The sequence below is a fragment of the Triplophysa dalaica genome, chromosome 18 (genome assembly GCF_015846415.1).
Source record: "Triplophysa dalaica isolate WHDGS20190420 chromosome 18, ASM1584641v1, whole genome shotgun sequence".
Classification (NCBI taxonomy): domain Eukaryota; kingdom Metazoa; phylum Chordata; class Actinopteri; order Cypriniformes; family Nemacheilidae; genus Triplophysa; species Triplophysa dalaica.
Window position 1 is genome coordinate 13,592,263 of NC_079559.1, and position 22,953 is coordinate 13,615,215.

At 37.7% G+C, this 22,953-nt stretch overlaps 1 protein-coding gene across 1 annotated transcript in view; it reads left to right on the forward strand.

The window, feature by feature from the left end:
- si:ch73-138n13.1 (uncharacterized) overlaps positions 1–22,953 on the forward strand; it is a 41,641-nt gene that overhangs the window by 17,092 nt on the left and 1,596 nt on the right. The window contains exons 6-12 of the mRNA XM_056772547.1: positions 2,178–2,303; positions 18,467–18,585; positions 20,736–20,889; positions 21,042–21,210; positions 21,396–21,538; positions 22,372–22,505; positions 22,770–22,859. Coding sequence (XP_056628525.1) covers positions 2,178–2,303; positions 18,467–18,585; positions 20,736–20,889; positions 21,042–21,210; positions 21,396–21,538; positions 22,372–22,505; positions 22,770–22,851 — 927 coding nt within the window. The 3' untranslated portion in view covers positions 22,852–22,859. The remainder of the gene's footprint in view (positions 1–2,177; positions 2,304–18,466; positions 18,586–20,735; positions 20,890–21,041; positions 21,211–21,395; positions 21,539–22,371; positions 22,506–22,769; positions 22,860–22,953) is intronic.

A 22,953-nucleotide genomic window follows, 5' to 3' on the forward strand; every position in this document is an offset into this window, starting at 1 on the left:
CGCACTTAATTACACTGTGAACTGCCGCTGTCTGTGTTTGTCTGTATGCTGAGATAGATAAACGCATCCCCAGTTTGTAATAGCGACGAGTGGTGATGGGGCAGTTAAGTGAGCCTTTAACACGAGAAGCAATGTGCTGTTGTCGAGTATAATGCTGACGAACAGACACGAACTGGCTTTATTATATGCTGCTGTGAGCTGTCAGTGTAAATATTTACATTTATAAAATACACCAGGAATTTGTACAAGTAGATTTTTGCTTGAAGATAATAAAATAAGTCAAAGATAATAAAAAAAGTTAAGTAAAATAGAGAGAATTTCTGTCAAATTGTTATTTTTTCTTAAATTTTTACTGTTCCTGTCACATAACCCTAAAATGATCAAAAAGAACTTTAATCTGCTGAAGCCATCAGAATCGAACCGAAAACCGTGGGCCATAAACCGAGGTTCGTAATGAACCGTGGGTGAGCTGTATTGTTGCACCCCTATCATGGATACAAATGCAATTCCACTTTATGTTTTTTCTTGCGATACTGGTTTTGATTTCTTCCTTACTGATAACCAATGCACATTAAGCGAAAACTAATAAGATTAAAACATTGAAGTACAGTTTAATTTGATTAGTATAAAAATGAAATATTATAAGAAAATTAGTGTCTTTGACCCATTAAAAATATCAGCAAATATTATTTTATTTATTAAAAGTAGTGGTGGGCATAGATTTTTTTTTTATCTAGATTAATCTAGATTAATTCCAAGATTAATCTAGATTAATCTAGATTAAAATGGCTCATTTGAATTCTGCCGAAGGCATTCAGAATATGTGTGCTACCCAAATAATGACTAAAAGTAAGTCTTTGAGAACGGGTTTCTCAAGCCAGGTGGCGCATTAGACCAGGGGCTCATCTCCTGTTTCCAAAATGGATCACAAACTGCTTGAGAAAGCTGTTCTACTATGATAATTGGTGATGAAAATTAAATTATGTTCAATAAGATGAACTTGTGTTTACTTCCGCATTAGCTAAGGGATGATTTGCGTTTAGGTGGTACTTGAGACTGGAAGAGCTCCTACAGTACATTTACATTTAGTCATTTAGCAGACGCTTTTATCCAAAGCGACTTACAAAGAGTGAGGGAGCAACAAGCGATATGTCATACAGGAGCCATAATACATTAGACCTCAATACAAAGTTACTGGTTTCAACTAAAGCTAGACCGCTACCTGTTGAGAGAAAGTGTTTTTTATAAACCAATTCCGCATTGCACAAGGTGCAAACAACCTTAGTCTTGTCGATGTTTCTATTGGGAAGCTTCTTAAAAATTAATATGCACTGAAGCAAACCCGGCGGCTTCATAGCTGCATCCATGTTAGCACGTCACGTTTGATGCGGTAATTTCACAGTAACGTTATGTTGTGTTCAGACCAAACGCGAATGGTGTGTCAAGCGCGAGTGATTTATGTGTTAATGCAAAGAGCCAATAGACCTACTTGCTGCGCGAATCGCGCGAATGAAGCCCTGGTTATGAGATGATGAGGCGGCTTCTGCTTCCGCGAATGACGCGAATCACGCGTGTTGAAAAATCTCGTTCTCGCCCCGTACAGTGCAGTTAAGCTGGTATACATCCGCGCTAAAATATCAAGGTGAAAGTCATCATAGCTTGCGTAGTATAGACCCAGCTCCCAACCCAACTTTGAGAATAGATTAACGGCGACATTTTTTTTATCGTGCGATAAGAGTCTCACGGCCCACCACTAATTAAAAGGTTTTCTTTTTATGTAACATTTGCAAAACAACAGCGTAAAGAACAACATAACATGAAGGTTCCCACATTGATGAGACATAATGACTTTAAACACAGATTTACTGTTTCTACAGTTTAAAATGAGCAGTGCGTCAACACAGGAAACAAACTCAGATGTATATACAGTATATGCATATGTGATGATCTTGTGGCATTATTAGAACGGGCTATATTTTTCCTCTCCGGCTCTCTTTATTCACTGCAGGTTTACCACCGACCCTTAATGGGGGCAGCAAAAATAATACTTTGTACATTTTTTAACCGATTCAACATTTTTACTATGGATTAATGATTAAATGTTTAATTATATTTATCACTTGACTTTTCAACTGTTTTGTCCGTCGTTTGAAAGTGACTTCTTTCTGTTTGTATAGAAACGTTCAAGGAGTATGTGTCGAAAGTCTGATCTGTCAAAAGTCTATTTTGATGATGGCCCGCCTGTCCATGTGAGAACTCGCAGAAGTCGGAGCGCACACAGAGAAAAATGTGGAGAGAGCTCGGTAAGTACAATCTCTATGTTGAGCAACTAAATTTCCAAAAAGTACACAAATGTTGTCGATTTCACACAGTTGACCGCTTTATATACGCATGTTCACATCAAATTTGTATCTATTAGCATAGCAGATTTAGAAATTGAGGAAGGTTGTCTGTTCTCTCAATTAGGCACTGCATTACGCTGGTAATACAGCTTCATGCTCGTCCTTTAAATATGGATTTATTGATGTGGTCCCTTCAGAACAAACATAAATATCAAGACACGTTTTTGCATGTATTGCCTAGTCCTACTTTGCACATGGACCAGCATACAGCTTACATAACAGTTCTTTGCCTTGTTCTAATGGAAATTGTACAAAAACAAAAGAGGGAGAGATTGCTTGGTCGGTTTTGATGATTTCACCATCATTCATAGTCCAGATGTTGGAGGAGCTCCCTGACAATGTGAAAAACAGCTGTCATGTGACCCTTTCTGGCATGTAGTGCTCTGCTCATGATGTTTACCCAAATCTGATGGAGTTAAAGCCTTGTTTAAGATCATGTTAAAATGTCGAGAGATGTTTGTACTTATTTTTCTACTGTCGGGTATGGAGGCTAAACCAAGCTTATTTTTTTGTGTGTGAGAGGCAGTGCAGGAATGCAGTCACAACGAATAAAGGGCGTGTCTCAAAAGTTACTGTGTAATAGCAGTGCTATTGTTTTAAACACTTATTCTTATTCTTCTATAATAGTGACATATAGAAGTCAATATAAGACTGTTGTAGACAAAACAGCCCTGATCATGTTTGTGTAACTAAGTGTAAAGTTCATATGTAAAGCTGGGTTATCTCACAGCTTCAGCATTGCGTAATAGATTTCTTGACTTGATTTTGAAGAAGAGGAGTTTTCTGTTTAAAGAAAGGACTTTCTAGGAGGCTTGTTTATGCAAGGCAGTTATTGGAGTTTGTAAAGTTCACTTGAATGCATATGTATTGCCATCTACTGTATGAATTGTGTTATTACATCATTGATTATTACCATTGACAATCTAGCATCAGCAATAAAATGTGTGGCTGATCTAATCTTTTGATAAATCCTCTTCCCTTTAATTTTGTTCGAAACTTCTATATTGAAAACTGTAGTTTTCAATAGGTATTATGCAAACAAATACGGCTTTTTTAATTTACATTTTTTATGTTTAATCGAATGCTGTTTAAAAGCTTGTTTGTTTATATATATATATATATATATATATATATATATATTGGTCTTTTTCAGTGTTCAGAGTGGGTGTCTGCGTGTGGTCTTAAAGAGGAAGCTTGTTTGCTTTCGCTCTCTCTCTCTCTATCTCTCTCTCAGTATTGGTCATCATATAGGAAGAGTCATTTTGGCATCACGGTGTGCTCATGATAACAGGAAGAAAGAATTACTGCACAAAGATGTAGAGAGCGTTAAAATCTTTTCTCACTTCTAATATTTGAAACGTTGTTTAAGATATTCGTTTAGGCTGACTTGGTAGAAAGATCTGCTTTAAAGAAATATGGCTTATCACATCGTTCCTGACTGCTGTTGGTGGCTTTGGGTAAGCATACTTTTTTACTTGTACAACAAACCACAACACATAAAACTGTTTTCAAGAGATGGTTATAGAAAGAAAAGTAGATTTCTGAGTGACTCTTATCTTTAATTGTCAGCTAGTATAGAATCTAGGTATTAAGCTTTTGTTACAAGTTTGACTTTTGGCTGTAACACTGAGAATCTAAAAAATGAGTGTGTTGCAGTCTTTTAGTGAGTTTACTGATGAAGGTGTTTCTTCCTCTGAGATATGAGTATTGTTCTGTTTCGATATTTTTCACATGACTAAGGTGAGGCCACTGCTTACGGTTCCTGCTGTGAAAATAATTGCTTTTAATTTCCTGAAAATAAATCTGAATATGTGTTTCTTTTTATTAACTGCTCAGGGGAAGATGCCGATGTATTACACGCATATTAATCTTGAGTACCTATAGAGTAGAATTGCATATTTCTTATCTTTAAAGAGTCTTTAGTTTTATCACATTTGTAAAAGATAGGGCTGTATGATTATTTCCGGAAACCGGCGACCTCCTGAATGTGTGGGAGGGCGGAGCTTAATCAGGAGCACACAATTCATCATCGCATTATCCCTGAATAACTGTTGATTCACTATAAGTTCATGTGGTGTACCTTATGCATGTATATGCCAATTTGCCAACAAAACACAGATTTATGAGTCAGTTTTACTTACCGCATGTCAAGCATGAGAAGGCAGCATGTTTAAAGGACACCCCCTTTAAAAAAAGGCAGAGGTAAAAAATAAATCATATTTTCCCAATGGTGTCTTAAGTGAATCAAATACAAGATTTGGGTTAGATTGGAATAACGTGAAATACTTATAACACTTCTATTCTTCTGAGATGATGTTCTAAATATGACATAAGGGCGAATTAGGTTGATAGAACACCTTTTGCCATACTTCTCAATGTCAACCTGTATTAACCCTACTTTTTGGCAGCATTGTGATAATATATAGTTTTCTGATAACAATTAAGGGTTTTTTATTTCCATAGAGACCAAAAAAAACTGTTTAAGCAGTTTTAGAAGTTCCATATTTGGGGGTATACATGGTATTAGTTATGTGTACTTATCTTATCTCAAAAGAGTGCTTTGTATCATCGTGTGCATTGTTCTGTATAAAATAACCACACCATGCTATAGTTAACCTATTTTATGTGTCCGGAATGAATATTGTGTTTGTAAACAGATTGTGTCATCATTTCCTAAAACAAAATTACCAGGAAAGAAAAGGTTTTAAGCAAAGAAATCTGTTTCTTTAAGACCGCTTTTGCTGTGTGAGAAGAGCAGTGAGCAAACAATATCAGTCAGAATATCAGGCCCATGTCACTGGCACTATGTCATCATACAATTGGTTGGTCTTCATCTTACTATTGTTTAAATGCTCACACAAGCTGATCAATCATAAGCTAAGCTGTCTGCTTGTGTTGTACTTTCTTCCCAGTGTTATTGTCATAATTTATGCAAGAGAGGGTGAGGTGTTATAACAGAGAGGAAGTAGTGTTAGTCATTTTTCCGGTACGGACCATGTGTGGTTTTAAATAGAATAACCTGTTATCTTGATAAAGCCGATTTGATGAGATGAGATATGATACAGTAAAGTAATACCTGTGATTGTAATTATTTATATATATATTTAACCGTTGCAGTTTGTTGGAACTGTATGTTAGATAGGATTAAGGTTTGCACTGCATGGATAAAACAACACGGCAAACACACAACACACTATCTGAGAAGTGATTTGTACTAAATTCATTAATAAAAAATCTATCTGGTCTCATTCCAGGACAAATTACAGCTTCGGTCAAAGCTTAGTAACACTGGCTCTACAGAACCCTTGACAGGGTTTAGATTAAGCCAGAAGTAGGCTTTTTAGGATATTAGGAAGTTTTTACAAACATGCCTTACAAACAAACATTACTGGTGTTCATATTGAGGCAAAACAATTGAGAAAGTTCTAACATTAATTTGAGTCTGACACTAGCCGTAAACCCTATCTGGGAAACCAGCTCTTAGTGTTTATAGCTATCTACTTTATGTATGAGACATTTCCTGTTGGGGTCAGTAAGAAAATAGATGTTAAAGTGATAGTTCACCCCCCAAAGAAAACATTTACTCACGCTCAGTTTGTTCCAAACCAGTGTAAGTTTCCTTGTTATGCTGAACACAAAAGAAGATATTTGGAAGAATGTCAGTAACCGATCAGATATCGTACCCCATTGACTGCCATAGGAGATTCAATCGGGGAAGAGAGCTGCTCGGTTAATGGCATTCTTCCAAATATCTTCCTTTGTGTTTAGCAGAATATTCTGAGGGTGAGTACAGGATGACAGAATTTCATTTTTGGGTGAACTATAACTTTAACAAGATGCACCACTGCTATTACTATGTATTGGCACCTAATGTATTATGGCTCCTGTACGACATATCGCTTGTTGCTCCCTAACTCTTTGTAAGTCGCTTTGAATAAAAGCGTCTGCTAAATGACTAAATGTAATGTAATGTAATGTATAGGAGGGGATTGGAAGTTGGAACGCACAATGTCGCTCTAGTGATGGAAGACCCACTTTTCAGTAAAAAGAGCCAATCGGTAACTGATGAATACATTTTCTGGGTGTGGGGTTTCCTGAGGCACTTATCAAACTGTGTGCTTGTGCAATAGAGGAAACGACCTCAAAAAGGTGTTTCAAGCGTTTACTTGAGTTTAAAAACAAGTTACTGTTCAGTTGACATAATGTTTAATTTTTGATTGGAAATATGTTGTTTAATTATTATATTAATATATATTGTTAATATTGTTTCAGTTCTCCAGCTGGCTTTACTGTCAGACAGATGACCGTGTCATGACTCATGACTAGTAATTTCATATGCTGATGTGATGCGAGTTTAATATATATGGTCACTGTCATCATTTGACCATTCGTCCTGTGAGTGCACTTAGTCAACATTTGGATGTAAACCAGATTTTTCTAGCGTTAGATTTTGTTGTAGCTTTCTTCTGAATTGTTTGCTCTCATGCTGATGTTTTGTGATAGGATGTGCGTTTGTGTGTGTATTGTTCGTCACAAAGGACAGTAGACTCGACATAACCATTCCTTTATGTCTATACAGGGAACAAAAAACAATTTACCATTGATTGGCTTTTGACATTTATGAGACACTCTTGACTTGATGTTCCTTAATCTAATCTTAAAGTGATTTGTGTCGTGTACCAGCTGTACCTCTGAAACTGGAGCTTTTAGTTTGTCTTTTAGGAAGAAAGCTGATATTGTCTGTTGAAAGTCAGGCATACAGTGGAGTGAGTCTGAAACCACATACACTTATTTAGTATTTTTCTAATTTAATAAAAAAGTTTGTTATTGTTATGAGCATTACAATTTGACAAAGTTTAAGTGAAAATTTCAAATTTGCAATTTGTATGTTTTTATCATTTTGGGTTTGGTACCTAGCATGGACTTCGTAAGTTAATGCAAAACAGATGGTCCGTGTGATAGACCAATAAATTGTGGCAATACATTTTGGAGGTTTTTATTAGCAGCATCTAACAATACATTTTTACAATTGGCCGATTATTTTGTTCAGCTGGTATAGAGGTATGTCTCACGAGCATTTTGTTCTTAAAAAAGCCCACACGCATGTAAAGCCAGCAGTTGACACATTAATATGACCACAGTTAAATGGGTCATGTGAGGTAGATTAGACACAAATATTGTAAGTACTGATAATACATTTAAATTCCTATATATTTTGCTCATATTTAGCAACATTTAGATGCACGAGACAACGTAATGACATGTGGACACCTTTTCATCGTTTCAAGTCTGTTTTAATGCTACTTACTCAAGCTACTTAGTAGCCATGTAATAGACAATAATTGTTCGTTTAGTTTCACTAATTTTCTGCATGTCTCTCGTTTACTGTAATTGTGTTTGTTTTAAATAGGACACAGTGGATTCTTTTTATATCGGCGTCGACCAATAAGAATTCGAAAGAGCATCTTGTATCCCTCAAAAGAAGGGAATTCAAATATATTGTACAGAAAGGTTAATGTGATAGTTTGGCTTATTTGAGTAAACAATTCTTTGTTTTGACTTTTTCAGACTCTGTTTAAATTCTAGTTTTTTTTTGGATCACAGCAACATAACATGCATAGGAATGATTTTAAAAACCTGACAATGACCACTGATCAATGGTCTATGATATATAAGTCTTATAAAAGTATGATGTTTTGCCTCAGAAATATGTGTTAGTTCAAGAATTTTCTCCAATAATACAATACAGTGTAATGCACTCTCATTCCAGCAGGGGGTGATACACACATTAACTGACCCAGTCCTATCATTTTTGTTCTGCTTCAACAAATGATTGATTACTACACAAATCATTTTAAAAAGTAATAAAAACATAACCTATCACCGTGTACATAAGGTTGAATTAGGTGTATTTTATTGTGCATTTCATTGTTGCATATAAACAGCAATGAATAAAAATAATCTGAACTGCTCAGTGTAGTGAGAGGAAATGGAAAACAAGAGAAGGACAAGAGAGCAAGGTTTGGTCGGTCTTCAGTGATGTTTGCATGACAGAGCTGTCCATTTGCAAAACAAACTCACTGATGGTACCATGTGATGCACTAGTTTTTAAAACTCTTCAGGAAGACGTGACTAAAGCCTGTTTGTCATGTAGTGGTAAATTCATTTATTTTATCTCATTGACCATTTTTTCTGTCATTCCTTATTGTATCCTTTCATCAACACTTCTGCACTCAGCAGCAAATTGAGCTGCTGACAACATTACATAACCAATGCACCTCTCTCTCTCTCTCTCTCTCTCTCTCTCTCACTCGTCTGTAAGCTGGAACAGTAGCAGGGAACACTGCAGTGCATATATCTTCCTCCCCTCTCTCTCTCTCTCTCTCTCTCTCTCTCTCACTCATATCACTGGCTTCCCTCACCCCTCCCCTCTCACTCACTCTCTGCTCTCGTTTTCTCCTCCCTTGTTTTCTCCTTGAGCAGTCCTGTAGCACAGGGGGACAGCGGCGGGAAAGCTGACACATTTCTGTTCTACCTGCCAGTATCTGCAGGAACAAACAATAGGAAACAGTGGAACCAGAAAAAGAGACGACCTCAAAATATCATATAAAGATGTTCTGAAATCAAATGGATACCTTGCGCTTGTAACTTCAATGTTGGACAGATACACTTTCCACCTGGGTCTGCGTGATCCAGAAACTCCCGCATCTGACCCTGAGTTGGGTGTTGTCTGTGTTTTGTGAACTGACAGGTGGATGGCGTTTTCAGGCTGTGCGTCAAAGCTTTTTGGACTGCGTGAGCTGCAGTTGCCTGACGGATCTGAGACGTGCGTGTGTTTGTGACAGCTCTGATTCATGAGTTGACTAGCGTTTGTTGGAGGATGTGAGCCTGCTGACAGAGCCACTCAGAAAACAAACATTCATGTTGGAGTTTGCTGCTAATTTAGGACCTTCAGGAGTGACGCAGCCAGTTATTTCTCGATTAAATGTGAATGAACTTGCTGTTCGTTCATTGATGCCTGTGAAAGATCCAGATACGCGCACACGTCACCAGTGAGGAGCAGGAAGTGGACTTGGAAAATTTGACCCATGTCGAGGTGAATGACGTTATACAGGCAAATTAACTTTTATGACATCGTTCCTCTGTTCTATGTTTGAGGATGTAATTGTTGGTTCTTCTGTGGTTTCGTTTTTTTGATGTTGAGGCATGAGGCATCACAGAACTGCTTTGGACAACTCTATGACCTCTTGGAAAACCTGGTGTCCTGGATTTCCACTCTATCTATGATATTTCAGGTCTCGGAATACTTGAGAACAATGACCTATGTGCGCCTAGTAGGGAAGCCCCATGTATTTTTAATGAATCACATTGAGCTGCTCAATCAGTAAATGCGTGTCTGTACGTTACGTCTTACAGTCGTAGGTGTCAAGTTGAGGTACGCCACCTGAGCCGCTGTAAACAGACTGTAAATTCTCATCAAGCATGGGGGGAAGTTGATTCGCGGATGCTGCTTTGCCTCGTGGTGCAGTGCAGAAACAATCTGTCCTGTCCTTGTTCTGATATCACATACTGACGCTTTAGTCCCAGGACAGAGCTGAAGTCAAGGTCTTCTGTGCTATAAACTTTCCTTAAGTAAACTGTTGTTCATACACAACCATGGAGATGCGCTTTGAAGTTGACTTTTTTGACCAGCGACTTCCCTGAAGGTGGAATTTGAATTTGGTTCAATCAAGTGACCTTAAAGACTGGACTTTTTGTAGGGGTCTCCAGCTTAACAGACCCCGTTGAAAGAGCTTGCCTGGACATTGCAAGACCGTAAACCTGAATACACGCCAAGATTAGGATGGAGTATCTGGGCGACAAGTTGTCGGTAGCCCACTCCCAAATGTCGGGCTGGATGGGAAACGTGCGCCGTTCCATCCAAGGTGCCATCAACGTGGTGTCAAGCAGTGTGGAGAGAAGAACTACTGGAACTAGCGGTGGAGAAGAAGGAGGTGGCAGCTTTAAAAGGGGCGCCTCTTTACGCAGTCTTGCCAATCGCAGCCGGGAATCCTTCCGCAGGTTCAGTCTGCGCAGCCAACAGAACTTGTCCATGCGGAGACGAACGACCTCATTGGCTTCACCAAGCACTCCATCCTCTGTAAGAGAATCTAATTACAATCTCTACATAACATGGTCTAACATGGTCTTTCAAACAGCCACATCATCCACCGCAAGTACACAGTAGTACGTGTACCAGTATTTTTATCTTGGCATGTCATCTTAGAAATGCAAGGCTTGTGGCGGGACGCTTAAAAAAAATAGGATGAGACACAACACAGTAGCCAATGATTAATACACTGGGGATTGTGCATAATGCTAGCAACTGTGTTACAAAAGTGGTACTTTGACTGTAGCGGTAATGCTTTATAGGGGTTGAGTTTAGAGACGCAACTTCTCAGAGAGCTTTGCAATGTAATGATCATCTATATCTGCTATAGCTGTCAGCATGATGTCTTGCCCTGCTTTGGGAAGTAATTATTATATTTCTTATAGAAAAAACTCGCATCTCACACACTGTCCAGTCAGTTGTAGAAACCTGCATATTCATTGCTGAAAAAACATCTTCTAGCTTTGCAAATGTTAGCTGGTTTCAGCCAACAAGTGCTCTCAATCCCTCTTAAACAAGTCCCTCAGGTTAGGGGGTGTGCTGAGACCAGCAAATCAACCTAGGCTGGTTTAAAGTCCCATTGAAATTAAAAGTAAAAGGGCCTATTTTCTATGTTTATTGTAAATAATTTATTAATGTGGGTCATTCTCTTTTATGTGCCCTCTATAACTTTGGATATAATATGTAAATGAACGTTCGTCCTGTAATGACTATCAATCTTAAATGACGTTTGTTGGACTGTTTGGGCAGAGCATCTGTTAACCCCTCCTCTTCAACTGTTAGTCTGCTACTAGTTCCAGTTCAAAATGCCATGACTGTTTTTATGCATCCAATCACATCGCAGAGAATGACGAAAACCACGCCCACTATTTCTCTCATTCCAAATTCCATTTCACTCGGAAATGCATCAAAATACGGAAGTAAAAACGATCGCAACTTTTGGTTCACGGGGACTTTAACGTGTCGGTAAAATGATTGTTTCTGGATTATCAAGTCAAGTTTCCAGTGTGAAGCCCCAGTAACCGTAAACTCTTATAGACCTTGTATTCTGCGTGTATTTTTGTTGGTGACTTGACCTTCAGCAGTAGTGGGAGTGAAGCGTATACATTAGATGCACAGTGACCCTAGAAGAAAAGTGTAGATAAAGCTAGGTCAGCATGATTGACACATTGATCTCCTGCTTAGGGAGTATTTCATGCTCGCAGAATGCATACATACAGCAATGGTAATGTAGACTGGCAGGATAAAGGTTATGAGAATACGTCATCTACATTTGCTGTTCTTGGAAATTCACATCTAGGTTTTCTGAGGATGCTTTCTAAAACGGACAGTTTACCAAAATATACTAGAAAGAACTATAAAACTATTAAAAAAATTGTCTTCAAAATAAAACAAAGAGGACATAAAGTCCAAAAACACATTATAAAAGTAGTCAAGATAATACATACATAACACTCTTAAAACAGGCAAAAATTGAACTGTCCCTAGGCAGCTGTGGTTAAATTTTCTTACATTTTATTAAAACAGCTTCAACTAAGAAAATCCTGCTTTTTAGTTTGAAGAAAGTCATCAAAGTTTTAAAGGTATAGTTCACCCAAAACGAAAATTCTGTCATCATTCATTCACCCTCAATTTGTTCCAAACCTGTATACATTTCTTTTTTCTAATTAACAAAAAGGAGTATATTTGGAAGAATGTCAGTAGCCAAACAGATCCCACCCCCCATTTATTGCCAAAGCAGGGATGAGATATGTTACTCTTTAGCAAAGCAAAGAAATGTTTACAGGTTAGGAATTACAATCCTTTAAAGACATGAGGATTTGTCAACTTTTTGTCCTGTCCCTTTCAGACCAAAGAAAACCGTCATCGGTGTGTGTTGTCTTGCGAGTCATGCTTCCACATATATTTTAGGATCATTGTTGTATGTATGTGCGAGCCAAGGGCAAGGGGTGTTGTCCAGTGCGTCTTTAACAAAACAACAAGTCATTTCAAAAGCGAGAAGCTGTTGTTAAATATAAATGAGGGAACGCTTGTGGGCAGGTTTCCAACTTGATTCTGACTGATATCTGAATTTTATTAATGTCACCTCTCATAATCCTCATTCATTCAGCTCTGTCAGTCAATGGCTTCTCCTCAATCACTCACTCAGTATGTGAGCCAAAGTAAAAGATGTTGTATAGATTTACCAACTGTTTCACTGGAACAGGACGCGGTTGAAAACAGGTACATATTCATTGTAACAGAATTAGCTATAATGGGTCGTTTCCTTTGTCCTTCGGCTGTCGGCACTCTCATGGTGACAGACACAGGCAGTGTGCAAACACGAACAAGCTTTAACATGAAGACTTTACTGGGATAGTATGAACTTGCCTCTGGGTTTACAGGCAGAGAATTGTGTTTTACTGATTGTAAATGCATACACTCTAAAAACGAAATAACTAAGAAGCAAACTGTTGCTTGTCTCAACAAATGCTTTATTGTTTAGCCAACTTAAATCTTGTTCATTCATGCAGTGCAATTGCGTTTTTGTTAGCTGCTTGTTTAGACTAATCTCATTCAGTATACACAGTCAATAATACAAATCATAAAAAGTTCAAAAAAGGTCTTAAAAAAGTTAGTTCATTATCTTGGTTGGAAGGACATTTTAAGACCTTTTTATAGTGTACATAGACAGCCCTTGCACAACACATGTCCTCTAATAAATATACGTTGGATTCTGCTTTATAATCATGTCAGATGTATATGATACGAGGGAGGGGGAAAACTACCACAATGTATATTCTGTTATCATTTACCTCTTGTCATCTCAAACCTTTATGACTTTCTTGCTTCCTCATAACACAAAAGAAGATTTTTTTGAAGAAAGTTTGTAACGGAACAGCACGGGCCCCCATTTACTTCTATTGTTTCTATTGTACAGACACAAAACCAATGCAAGTGAATTGGGGACAGTTAACAACATTCTTCAAAATATCTTCTTATTTGTTCTGTGGAAGAAAGAAAGTCAAAAAGGTTTGAAATGACAAGAGGGTGGGTATTTGATGATAGAATTTTCATTTCTGGATGAACTACCACTTTAAGTAATTTATTTGACCTCTAGGTTGTGTGGATATTGGGTTCTGTTATTAAATATTACTGATAAAAATATTACTTAGCAAGCTAAGTTTCCCATTATTGTTTGACAGCATGAATGAAAATCATGATGAAATGCATAAATTATCAAAAAAGTCCCTAATTTTCATCTTTTGCTCATGATGTTTGCGATGCCATTGTACATTTTATTGCACTGACTGGGTTCTCATCACATCAGTTTCTTTTTTTTGTGGGGGATTCTTAGCTGTCACACTTATTTTCTACATGGTGGCTCTGTGACATGTAGGCTTTTAAAGTGCTTTCTGTCTTTTAACTTTACAGTGTCTTACACGGCTCCTTCACAACACAGGCGCGCAGTTGTTAATGTTTGATGTTCCCCGAGGTGAAGGTTGCCACGCCTTTGGTGGAATGTGTTTGTGAGACTGCCAGATGAAAATGTACGTCTGCGCACAGCCTCACACACATGTGTATAAATCGTGGAAATAAAGATAGGAACAAGATTTGATTGCGTAGTGACACAAGAAGGTTAATGTTCTGGAGATGAAACTGATGGGGATACAAACACATCTTTTGCCTGCTGGTGTTTAAGTCACAGCTTCTCTTTTTCTCATCTTTTCTTTCCATCCGTTCATTGTTCCATTGCTTCCCCTTATGCACTTTTCCTGTGTTCACACTCACAGACACGCGCACACACACACAGACAAGCACACACACAAACAAGCACGCACACACACTGTTTTTGTTAGTCTTACTCTGAAAGGTTCAGATAAGCGTGTTCTTATCCAGGGTATTGCCCTTTAAATAAGATATTGTTATTTCTAGGGCCTACACCCTTACATTGTCAATATGACCCTTCGGGCAACCGCAACTCATTTTAATCTTAAGTTCCACTCCCTGTATGTGTGTTTTATGTTTGGTTGGGAGGTACAGAACATAAGTTAAGCTTTCCAGGTTCAGTTCAAAGGTGTGTCTTCATTTGAAAACGCACTGCTGTTAATATGAAGTGTACAGATAAACCTGCCATAAGTACATTTGAATTGTCTAAATAACCAGAACCCAAAGTACTTATAACCAACCACACCCATTTTATGGTGTTTAAAAAAAGGTGTATGCAAAGATGTGCAAAACACAAATATTCTGCTCACAGTCAATGCAAATGACTTTGCGCTGAAATGCATGCTTAGGTTAATCAGACACCAGCTGTATGTGATATTCCTCATGGCTTTTCTGGTCAAGTGATTAGCATAAACAGCTTTAACTTCACACTTAAGGGAGCAAAAGGGAAAGTTAATTGTAATTAGCGTTAAATGAATCGTTTATTTCTTTCATAATTTTCCTTTTTTATAAAAATATACTGTATAATAATAATAATAATAATCCTTCCTTTCTTTTTAAAAGAAAATATCTATTGTAGTCATACTTTGTCCCAAGACATATCAGATATTTGAAGGTAGTGATTGTTTTTGCTAAATTTCTTAAATTATTTGCTTTTTGGAGCTCCAACATTTTAGGACCTATATATATATATATATATATATATATATATATATATATATATATATATATATATATATATATATATGTATGCCTATTTAATAAAAAACTTAATTCCACTTAATATCAATCAAACTGCAGTTGGTTTGTTTTGAATAAGTAACAATAACTCCAAAAATACATTTAACTAACACAAAAACATTAAAAAATATTTTTCAAGAATATTTGTTAAGAGTTATGTTTTTGTAAATAGTCTCCTCATATACTTATACAGGGCTCTACAATACTGTACAGTACAGTGTCGCACATGCTGCGAAAAATCGGTCTGTGCTACGAATAAATTTAAAAGTGTAGCACGAGTGCTATACAGTTTGGCAGGTGCATTAGACAGAGCCGCTTGTTTGTGTGAAGGGTGTTTGTCATTGTGCTTGTTCGTGTATGAAGGTTAAATAATGGTACACCACTACTTATTTTCGTTTTGCGATTAAAACTTGTTTTCCGACTGCATTCTCCATTGATCTAGAGCCCTATGATCTGCACGATGTGAGAAAACATGGAAGGAATCCCAAAATTCTACTATTTAAATATGTCCTCTGCTTGTTCTGCTGTCTATGAGTGAATTAGTAGTACACTTTAATATGGTACAAGTGTGACACTCGTGAATTTGTCTGTATCTAATTATACAAGGACATAAACTTCATCCACAGAGTCGTTTTAAGTTTATTTCACGAACTTTTTACTTTTTGTGTGAAGTTACTGTCAAACAAGTAGAAGCTCTAGCGTCTTCATGACCATCCGCCAAAATAAAAGTCTGTTTAATTTGATCCAGATGAAAAAATAATGAACTTGTTGTCAATTTATGAACTGTAGTAAACACTATAGTATACTTTAATCATTACTATTTTATACAGTATTTTTATGGAGAAATGTATTTTCTACTGTATAGTAGAGCATTGAAATGACAAAACAAAAAATTGCATGGCCCTAATTTATCCATTTTTATAATGTGAATGTCCTTTTCTAGTTACCTTTCTATATATGTGATGACCTGCAATTGAGAACAAAGATGAGCACTGGTGCTATGGGCAAAAAAGTTAACCAACAGCCCTGTATTTGTATATAAAGAAAATAGGTTATATCTGAGATGGAATTCCATGAACATTTTACATTTTAATAACAAAAAGTAGCGCAATTTACCTTAAGTTAACCCACCATTATTATTTCTTCGCATAACCTTACTTGTATAGAAACATACAGGTAGCAAATTTCAGTTCAAAATGTAATATGCACTATGGCAATACTATATGTACAACAGCGATCCATTGGATCTGCCTCGGCTTTAATTCAGTTGATCAATACCGATTTAAATGCCCAAACGAGAGTGTCTGTATAAATATATTGTCAGATGTATGTCCTGTTGCACTGAAGTGTGTCTTTCACTGTTGTCTGTTGCCTGTTACTCTTCCTGTCAGGAAGAGCAGAGCTGATGAATGACATCCTGTGCTGTGTTCTCTAATGCAAACAACCATAACACACACTCTCCTCTACACTTAGTCGCACCCACACACACTGTCACTCTTACCTTAATGCTCAGGTCGATACTCATCATCTTTAACTCACACACGCTGTGTTTCAAACGTACGGAGTTGCCCACTGCCTAAATAGGCTTCCTACAAAGGTAGCATCAGAGTCATTAGTGCTCCATAGAAATAGCACTCAGCTTGATTTAACTTGTGTGAGTTTTATCAAAGATATTAATATTAACAAGATGCCATTTAAACGAATGGGGAGGAACGCAACGCTCAATATGGCTGCCCTAGTGAAGCTTTGCGCATGTCAAGTATTTAACACCATGACTACACCGGACACGACACGACAAAAGACATTAGAAATGTATTAGAACCCATTATAATTTTAATAACGCCTGTCGCGTCCGGTGTAGACACTGTGTTAAGCAACATGAAAAATGTTATAACCACAATGTGATCATAGGAAACCAACGTTGTGGTACAGTTTACGTCATTTTTAAATGTTGTTTTTAATGATTGTAGAAATGTCAGTATTCCCCATTCACTCTTGTTTGAATTACGTATTAACTGCCCGGAGGTGCGTTGCAAACATGGCCGCCGAGTGGCACGACTTCGCTCAACGGACTTTGGTTTAATTTTAGCATGTTGCTAAGCTAACAGTGTGACTCCAATAAGCATACAAATGCTATTTAGGTCATATTTTGGATTATAACATTTCAGTATTGAATAAAATAAATCAGATTTTCTCCACCATCTTGTTACTGTGATACACAGTACCCTCTGTAGGCTCTCATTAAAAACAACACGGTCGAATGAACACCAGTTCAACCAGTGTTTTTCTATGAGGTCATCGCAGTATTTTTATGAGATCTCTCTCTGTCGTCTTCCTGTTCTGTTTTTCCTGGTCATTTTTTTTTCTTCTGGTCACACCAGGAGCTTCTGGTTTACCTCGAACTGTTTATTACTTATTTCATCCCTCATATAACAAACATTATTCTTCCCCTGGAGAAATGTCAGCAGTTGCCCAGTTATCCAACCGTGGCACTCCCTACAGTAATGCTGATATCAGCGGACTGGTGTTTTCAGGGCAGTTTATAACAGGTTATTGTACTGATTCAAGGTGTGCTTTTGAGTCGTGGGTTTGTACTGCATGTGATATGCTTTTCCGGTCTTTTCTCAAGGACAAACTTGTCTATGAAAATTGGGTTTTATGCTCTTCTGGGCAGATTGCGTCTTTTCACTCAATGATTGGCTAATGTCCAGGTCTGATACTGTGATGTCACACCCAAAGGGAGCGGCTGAGTGTATGACACAGTTGTTCTGTGAGTTTAGCAGCTCCTCCTGGTGGTCGTTTGCAGTTCTGCATTATGAATCGACTGCAACTTTTAAACATATTATCTAAAATCTTAATGAAATATTTGCCTTTTTTGTGGTAGGTTTGTTTAAAAGCTGTGGCAGAAAGCACACATTTACCCATGTTTCTAGCACCTTCCACGGATTTGTAACTTGTATGACTTGTATGTAAGATTTTGTATGACTTTTCCATTGGGTGCAGAAGGAGCTATCAGTTGTCACAGCTGCAGTTTAGGGAGAATTTTACTCTAAACCAATAAATTAAGTTTAAAACAAATTACACATTAAGCTGTCATCGGATGCTAAATGATATATATTACAGCGATGCATCTTGCACATGATTTTTTAATATTATTATTTGGTCACACTAGTTTATTTAGGATATGAAAAGAATGTAAATGCTACTGGTACTTTAATATACAATGTTTGTTTTTTCACGTGTACAGGAGCTGGTAAAACGGTGTGTGGGACAAGAACAAGAGGAGAATAAAGACACAGACAATCTAGTGCAGGAGACAGACAGCCAGTACGGCACATGGGAGACGGGCCTTCGTACAGATGAAAGGTGAACACACACACACACACACACACACTCACACACACACACAGTCTTCAGCAGTTAGTGGAGATGAAAAGACACAGTCAGCAGGTGTCGGGTTCTTGTACAGTGAGAAAGATGAAGTCTGACATCTCATTGGCCTATTTTCTGTAGATTTATAGTCATATGCTTCATTTACTTCTGACGTCTGTGTGTAGCTGTGTCAATCAGAAAGAGAGAAATGTTGCTCGCTTCAGGATATAATAAATGACCAACAAAACAGTAAATTTAGACTCATTTCATATCTGTGGAATTCGCTTGAATGAAGTGCTCATTGCAAGGAATAAATGCAGCTGCTCAGACCTAAAATACAAAGTTGCATAAAATAAAGATTAAATAATATATCACAATAATAAACATGCCCAATAGGGTGTCCGCAGGATCTTAAAAAGTATTAGAAGTTGATAATTCAGTTAGAGAATATTAAGGCCCTTAAAAAGTATTGAAGTCTTAAGAACTATTTTCCAAAGTATTACATTTTTTATCATCTTTTCATATTTGTACAAAAAGGTCATATGCTAAATTTTGCATAGACATTGTGTAGTCGAATAGTGGGAGGTCCATTTACACCCGGTTGTTAAACAACATCGTTGACTAATGGGAAAAGGCAAGTTTTCATGCAAATGGTTGGAGGATAAAGAGTTGGAACCATGGCTGAGGGCCGTCTCTAGGAATAAACCGTGAGGCGTACTGCTCTGTGTGTCGGAAGGCGATTAGCTTCTAATAAACCTTGCATTGGGTTAGTCATTCTCTGGGCTTCGTTCCCACCCTTTTGAATTATGTTGCATTAATAAGGATTCATTACAAACTACGACTGTTTAGTTGTGCTATCTCACAATCAGTATATAGTAAACGTAAGATAAAGTGTCGCCATTGTACGATTAAAACTTGAAGTGGTGATAAGGTCTTAAAGGGGCTAGGCCTTAGTTTAATTGGAAAATCTTAGTAGTTTAACAAACATACCTTACAAAAACATTACTTGTGTGCATTTTTGAGACAACACAAAGGCACTGATGTATTTTAAGATATGTCATAAGTTGTTTTCAGTTTGGACAGCTCTTACTTTTATTGTAGTCTAGGACTAGTCTATTTCCTGTCCGTGAAACCTCTCCAAAATGTATGGAAAGAGTCTTGAAAAGGTCTTAAAACGTATTCAATTTAGCTCCATGATTTCTGTATAAACCCTGATCGTGCACTCTTCAAAATACAGTGAATAATAAGAAATAATAAGATTTTAAGAATGCACCTTTTTTCCACCAGCCAGTTCAAATTTACAACACTAGCATACATGTGTGCTCTGTTTGAGGGACTGGATTACAATGCTTCTGGCTTTGAGTATACAGTAATGAAACCGACATTACATGAGAGTGACTCATAATAAAATCCTATTAATCATAATTAAAGGCCAATATTGTAATTTTATAATCTACTGTATATTTTATCATTTTTATTAGAACTAAAACTTAATGGTTACTTTTTACTTTTTAATGGTTTTTACATTTTTATTCACTTAAAATTCTTTATATTTACATATTTGAAAAAATGTTTTTAAGTTGAGCATGAACAAATATACACAGCGCCAACAACATCAACATTTCAGACACTGTTTGCAACTCTACACTACAATCAATAGAATCTATTGAAATCTGTAACTGAGTTTTGTCTCCTGTTTTAATGATCATTTAGTGGCTAATACATCTGTAAAGCTGACTTGGGCTTGTTTGGAAGGTTTGTTATTGTACTGACAAATGTATTAGAGATTTAGAGTAGATGAAATGAGATTGAATCACTAGATGGATAGGATTTTTATTGTGTTGTTAATATGACCTTTGGACAAGTACAGCTTAGATTGTGTTGGCAGGAAGACGGCTTGTAATGGTTGGAAAACTCCACCACCATGTGGCCACAATGCGGTCTGCAGTGAACACTTCTGTATACCAGTTAAAGGATTAGTTCCCCCAGCAATGAAAATTCAGTCATCCTTTACCTACCCATATGTTTTTCTCCTCTTTCGAGGAGAACTTTTGTTGATGCCTTTTTATTCTTTTAACCTCTCACTGTGGTGCATGAAGGTCAGAGAGTCATGTTGGTTTTTATTACCTTTTTGTTCTCCTCAGCCTTACTCCAGCTACACCTTCACCCGAAAGCAACCTCACCCCATCGCCACGGAAACCCAGCCCACCCCACACGTCAGAACAGAATCTTCTCATCGACACAACAGACGGCTTTGCCACCTCTCCTCACAGACAGACTGAGCTCCCATTTCCAGAGGTCAGTCTTAAAGGGACAGCTCACCCAAAAATTAAAATTCTGTCATCATTTATTCACCCTGGATTAAACCAATGGTGATTGAGGCTTTCTTTCGTCATATTTTGAAAGTTTCGACGTAAACAAGCAAGATTTATGTCTCTCTATCCGCATAGACACCCACAATACTGTTAGACAACAGTGCACAACGTGCCAAGGCTCAGTTGAGAAGTAAGAGCACTCGCCGAGCCCCTCCCTCTCGAGCCGCCCGGCACAGCGCCATGTTATCACAAGTACCTGAAGCAGGAGCAGGAGGGGATGAATGGCGCTACAGAGATACAACAGGTATTCAACAAGTTTAAGCATCTAAACACCTGTGTTTATACATTCCTGCAAGTGCTTCTCATCCCATAAGCTTTGCTTTTAGCAGATGATGGCACGTAACTCAACCATAATTGTCTCTTATGTGTAGCATAAGTGAGGTCGATACAATCCTCAACACTCACTCTAGTCTCTATGTCTGTCTGTAGAGGATAAGACTGACTCTTCTAAACCAGAGGAGGAGTCAGACTCCGAAGAGCAGACCAAGGGACTGAAGTCCCGTTCATCTTCCAGCTCTTCGCAACCACAGAGAGTGGCTCTCTTCCCAGGAATGGACCCATCTGCCCTGATGGTGAGAGAGCTTTCTAAACAATGTGAATGAATTGGCATTGTCCTTCCATTTTAGATATGCAACACACATGTCTGAACAATCATGAAACGTCACCAGTTTTACCCGCATGTCTCTCCTATGCTTTCTTCTTTCTCTATTTCATTGGCGGTTGTTTACTGTGCACTAGCTTGTTTGGAGAGCATGCACACCTGAACTTTGGCCAGCCAGATTTTAAGCAGGTTTTTAAACAGGTTTGAAATCTGTTATCTGTCGTAGCGTTTGAAGCTTGTTGAAGCATGTCTCGTTAGTGTGTTGTAAAACTGCGGCATCAGGTGTGTGATGCGATACGTGGCCTAGTCACCATGAAACGGAAGTTGCGAATGACTTCTTTTTTATATCGTGGCGTAGCTCCGAGTGAAGCAGCTTTTGAAATGAGAAAAAATGTAGGGCGGGGCTTAATTTTGCCTCTCCCTTATTGATTGGTTTGTTGTAAGTTGGGCCTGCAGGCGAAGGCTAAAAATACCTGACCCTTGGGGAGTATAGTCCTATCTCTTTTTTGTTGCTTACATCATGTGGTGAAGAGTTGTTGTTGAGAGGGGGAGTGGAGCTTTGTGGTTTTAACTTTTGATTAAAGGTTACACGTGCAAATGAATTAGAAAATAATAATAACGGTGTTTACTGATTAATCATTTATGATAATCACTGCAACGCTGTGTAAAACACTTTTAAAAACACAACATTTTCCCGTTTGATATCATGGTGACTCATAAAAACATCATAGAGGACAGTTCAATGGGACCTTGGATTTAAAAAATCATTATGGTTGTTTGAAATGAGTTTGTTTGTTGTTACAGGCCCAGCTAAAGAAGAGAGAGTCAGACAATCAGACAGACGGACCCTCACCCTTACAGCTCTCACGCTCACCTAAATCTCCATTCATGCCCCGAGCCGCCCGTGTGCTGCCTCCTGCTGGTGGCAAAGAGAATGGGTGAGTGCACTTCAAGAGTTGCACATCGAGTTAAAATCTCTGGTGATCTAATCACATTTTTTTCTACTTTAAACATTATGCTTATGGTTTGGTAGAATTAATATTTGTGTGTTTTATTGACATGCCTAGAGTTATTAATCACAAATTCATTCACAAATGGTCACGGGAATAAACAGTTATGCATCTCGGCTCATCATTTAGCACTGTGCTTGTCTTCACATGTATTGTTGCATTTAAAGATTTTATCTCTATATTTCTCCTCAGAGAGGAGTCTTCACCTCAGTGGCTGAAGGAACTAAAGACTAAGAAACGTTTGAGTCAATATGAAACCGATAATACAGCCTGAACAGACAGGTAAAGCATCTTGCGTCAGTATGCCAAACCAAAACATGTTTTATTTTGTGCTGTATATTAAAAAAGACTGTTTCTGACTTCAGTGTACTTCTCA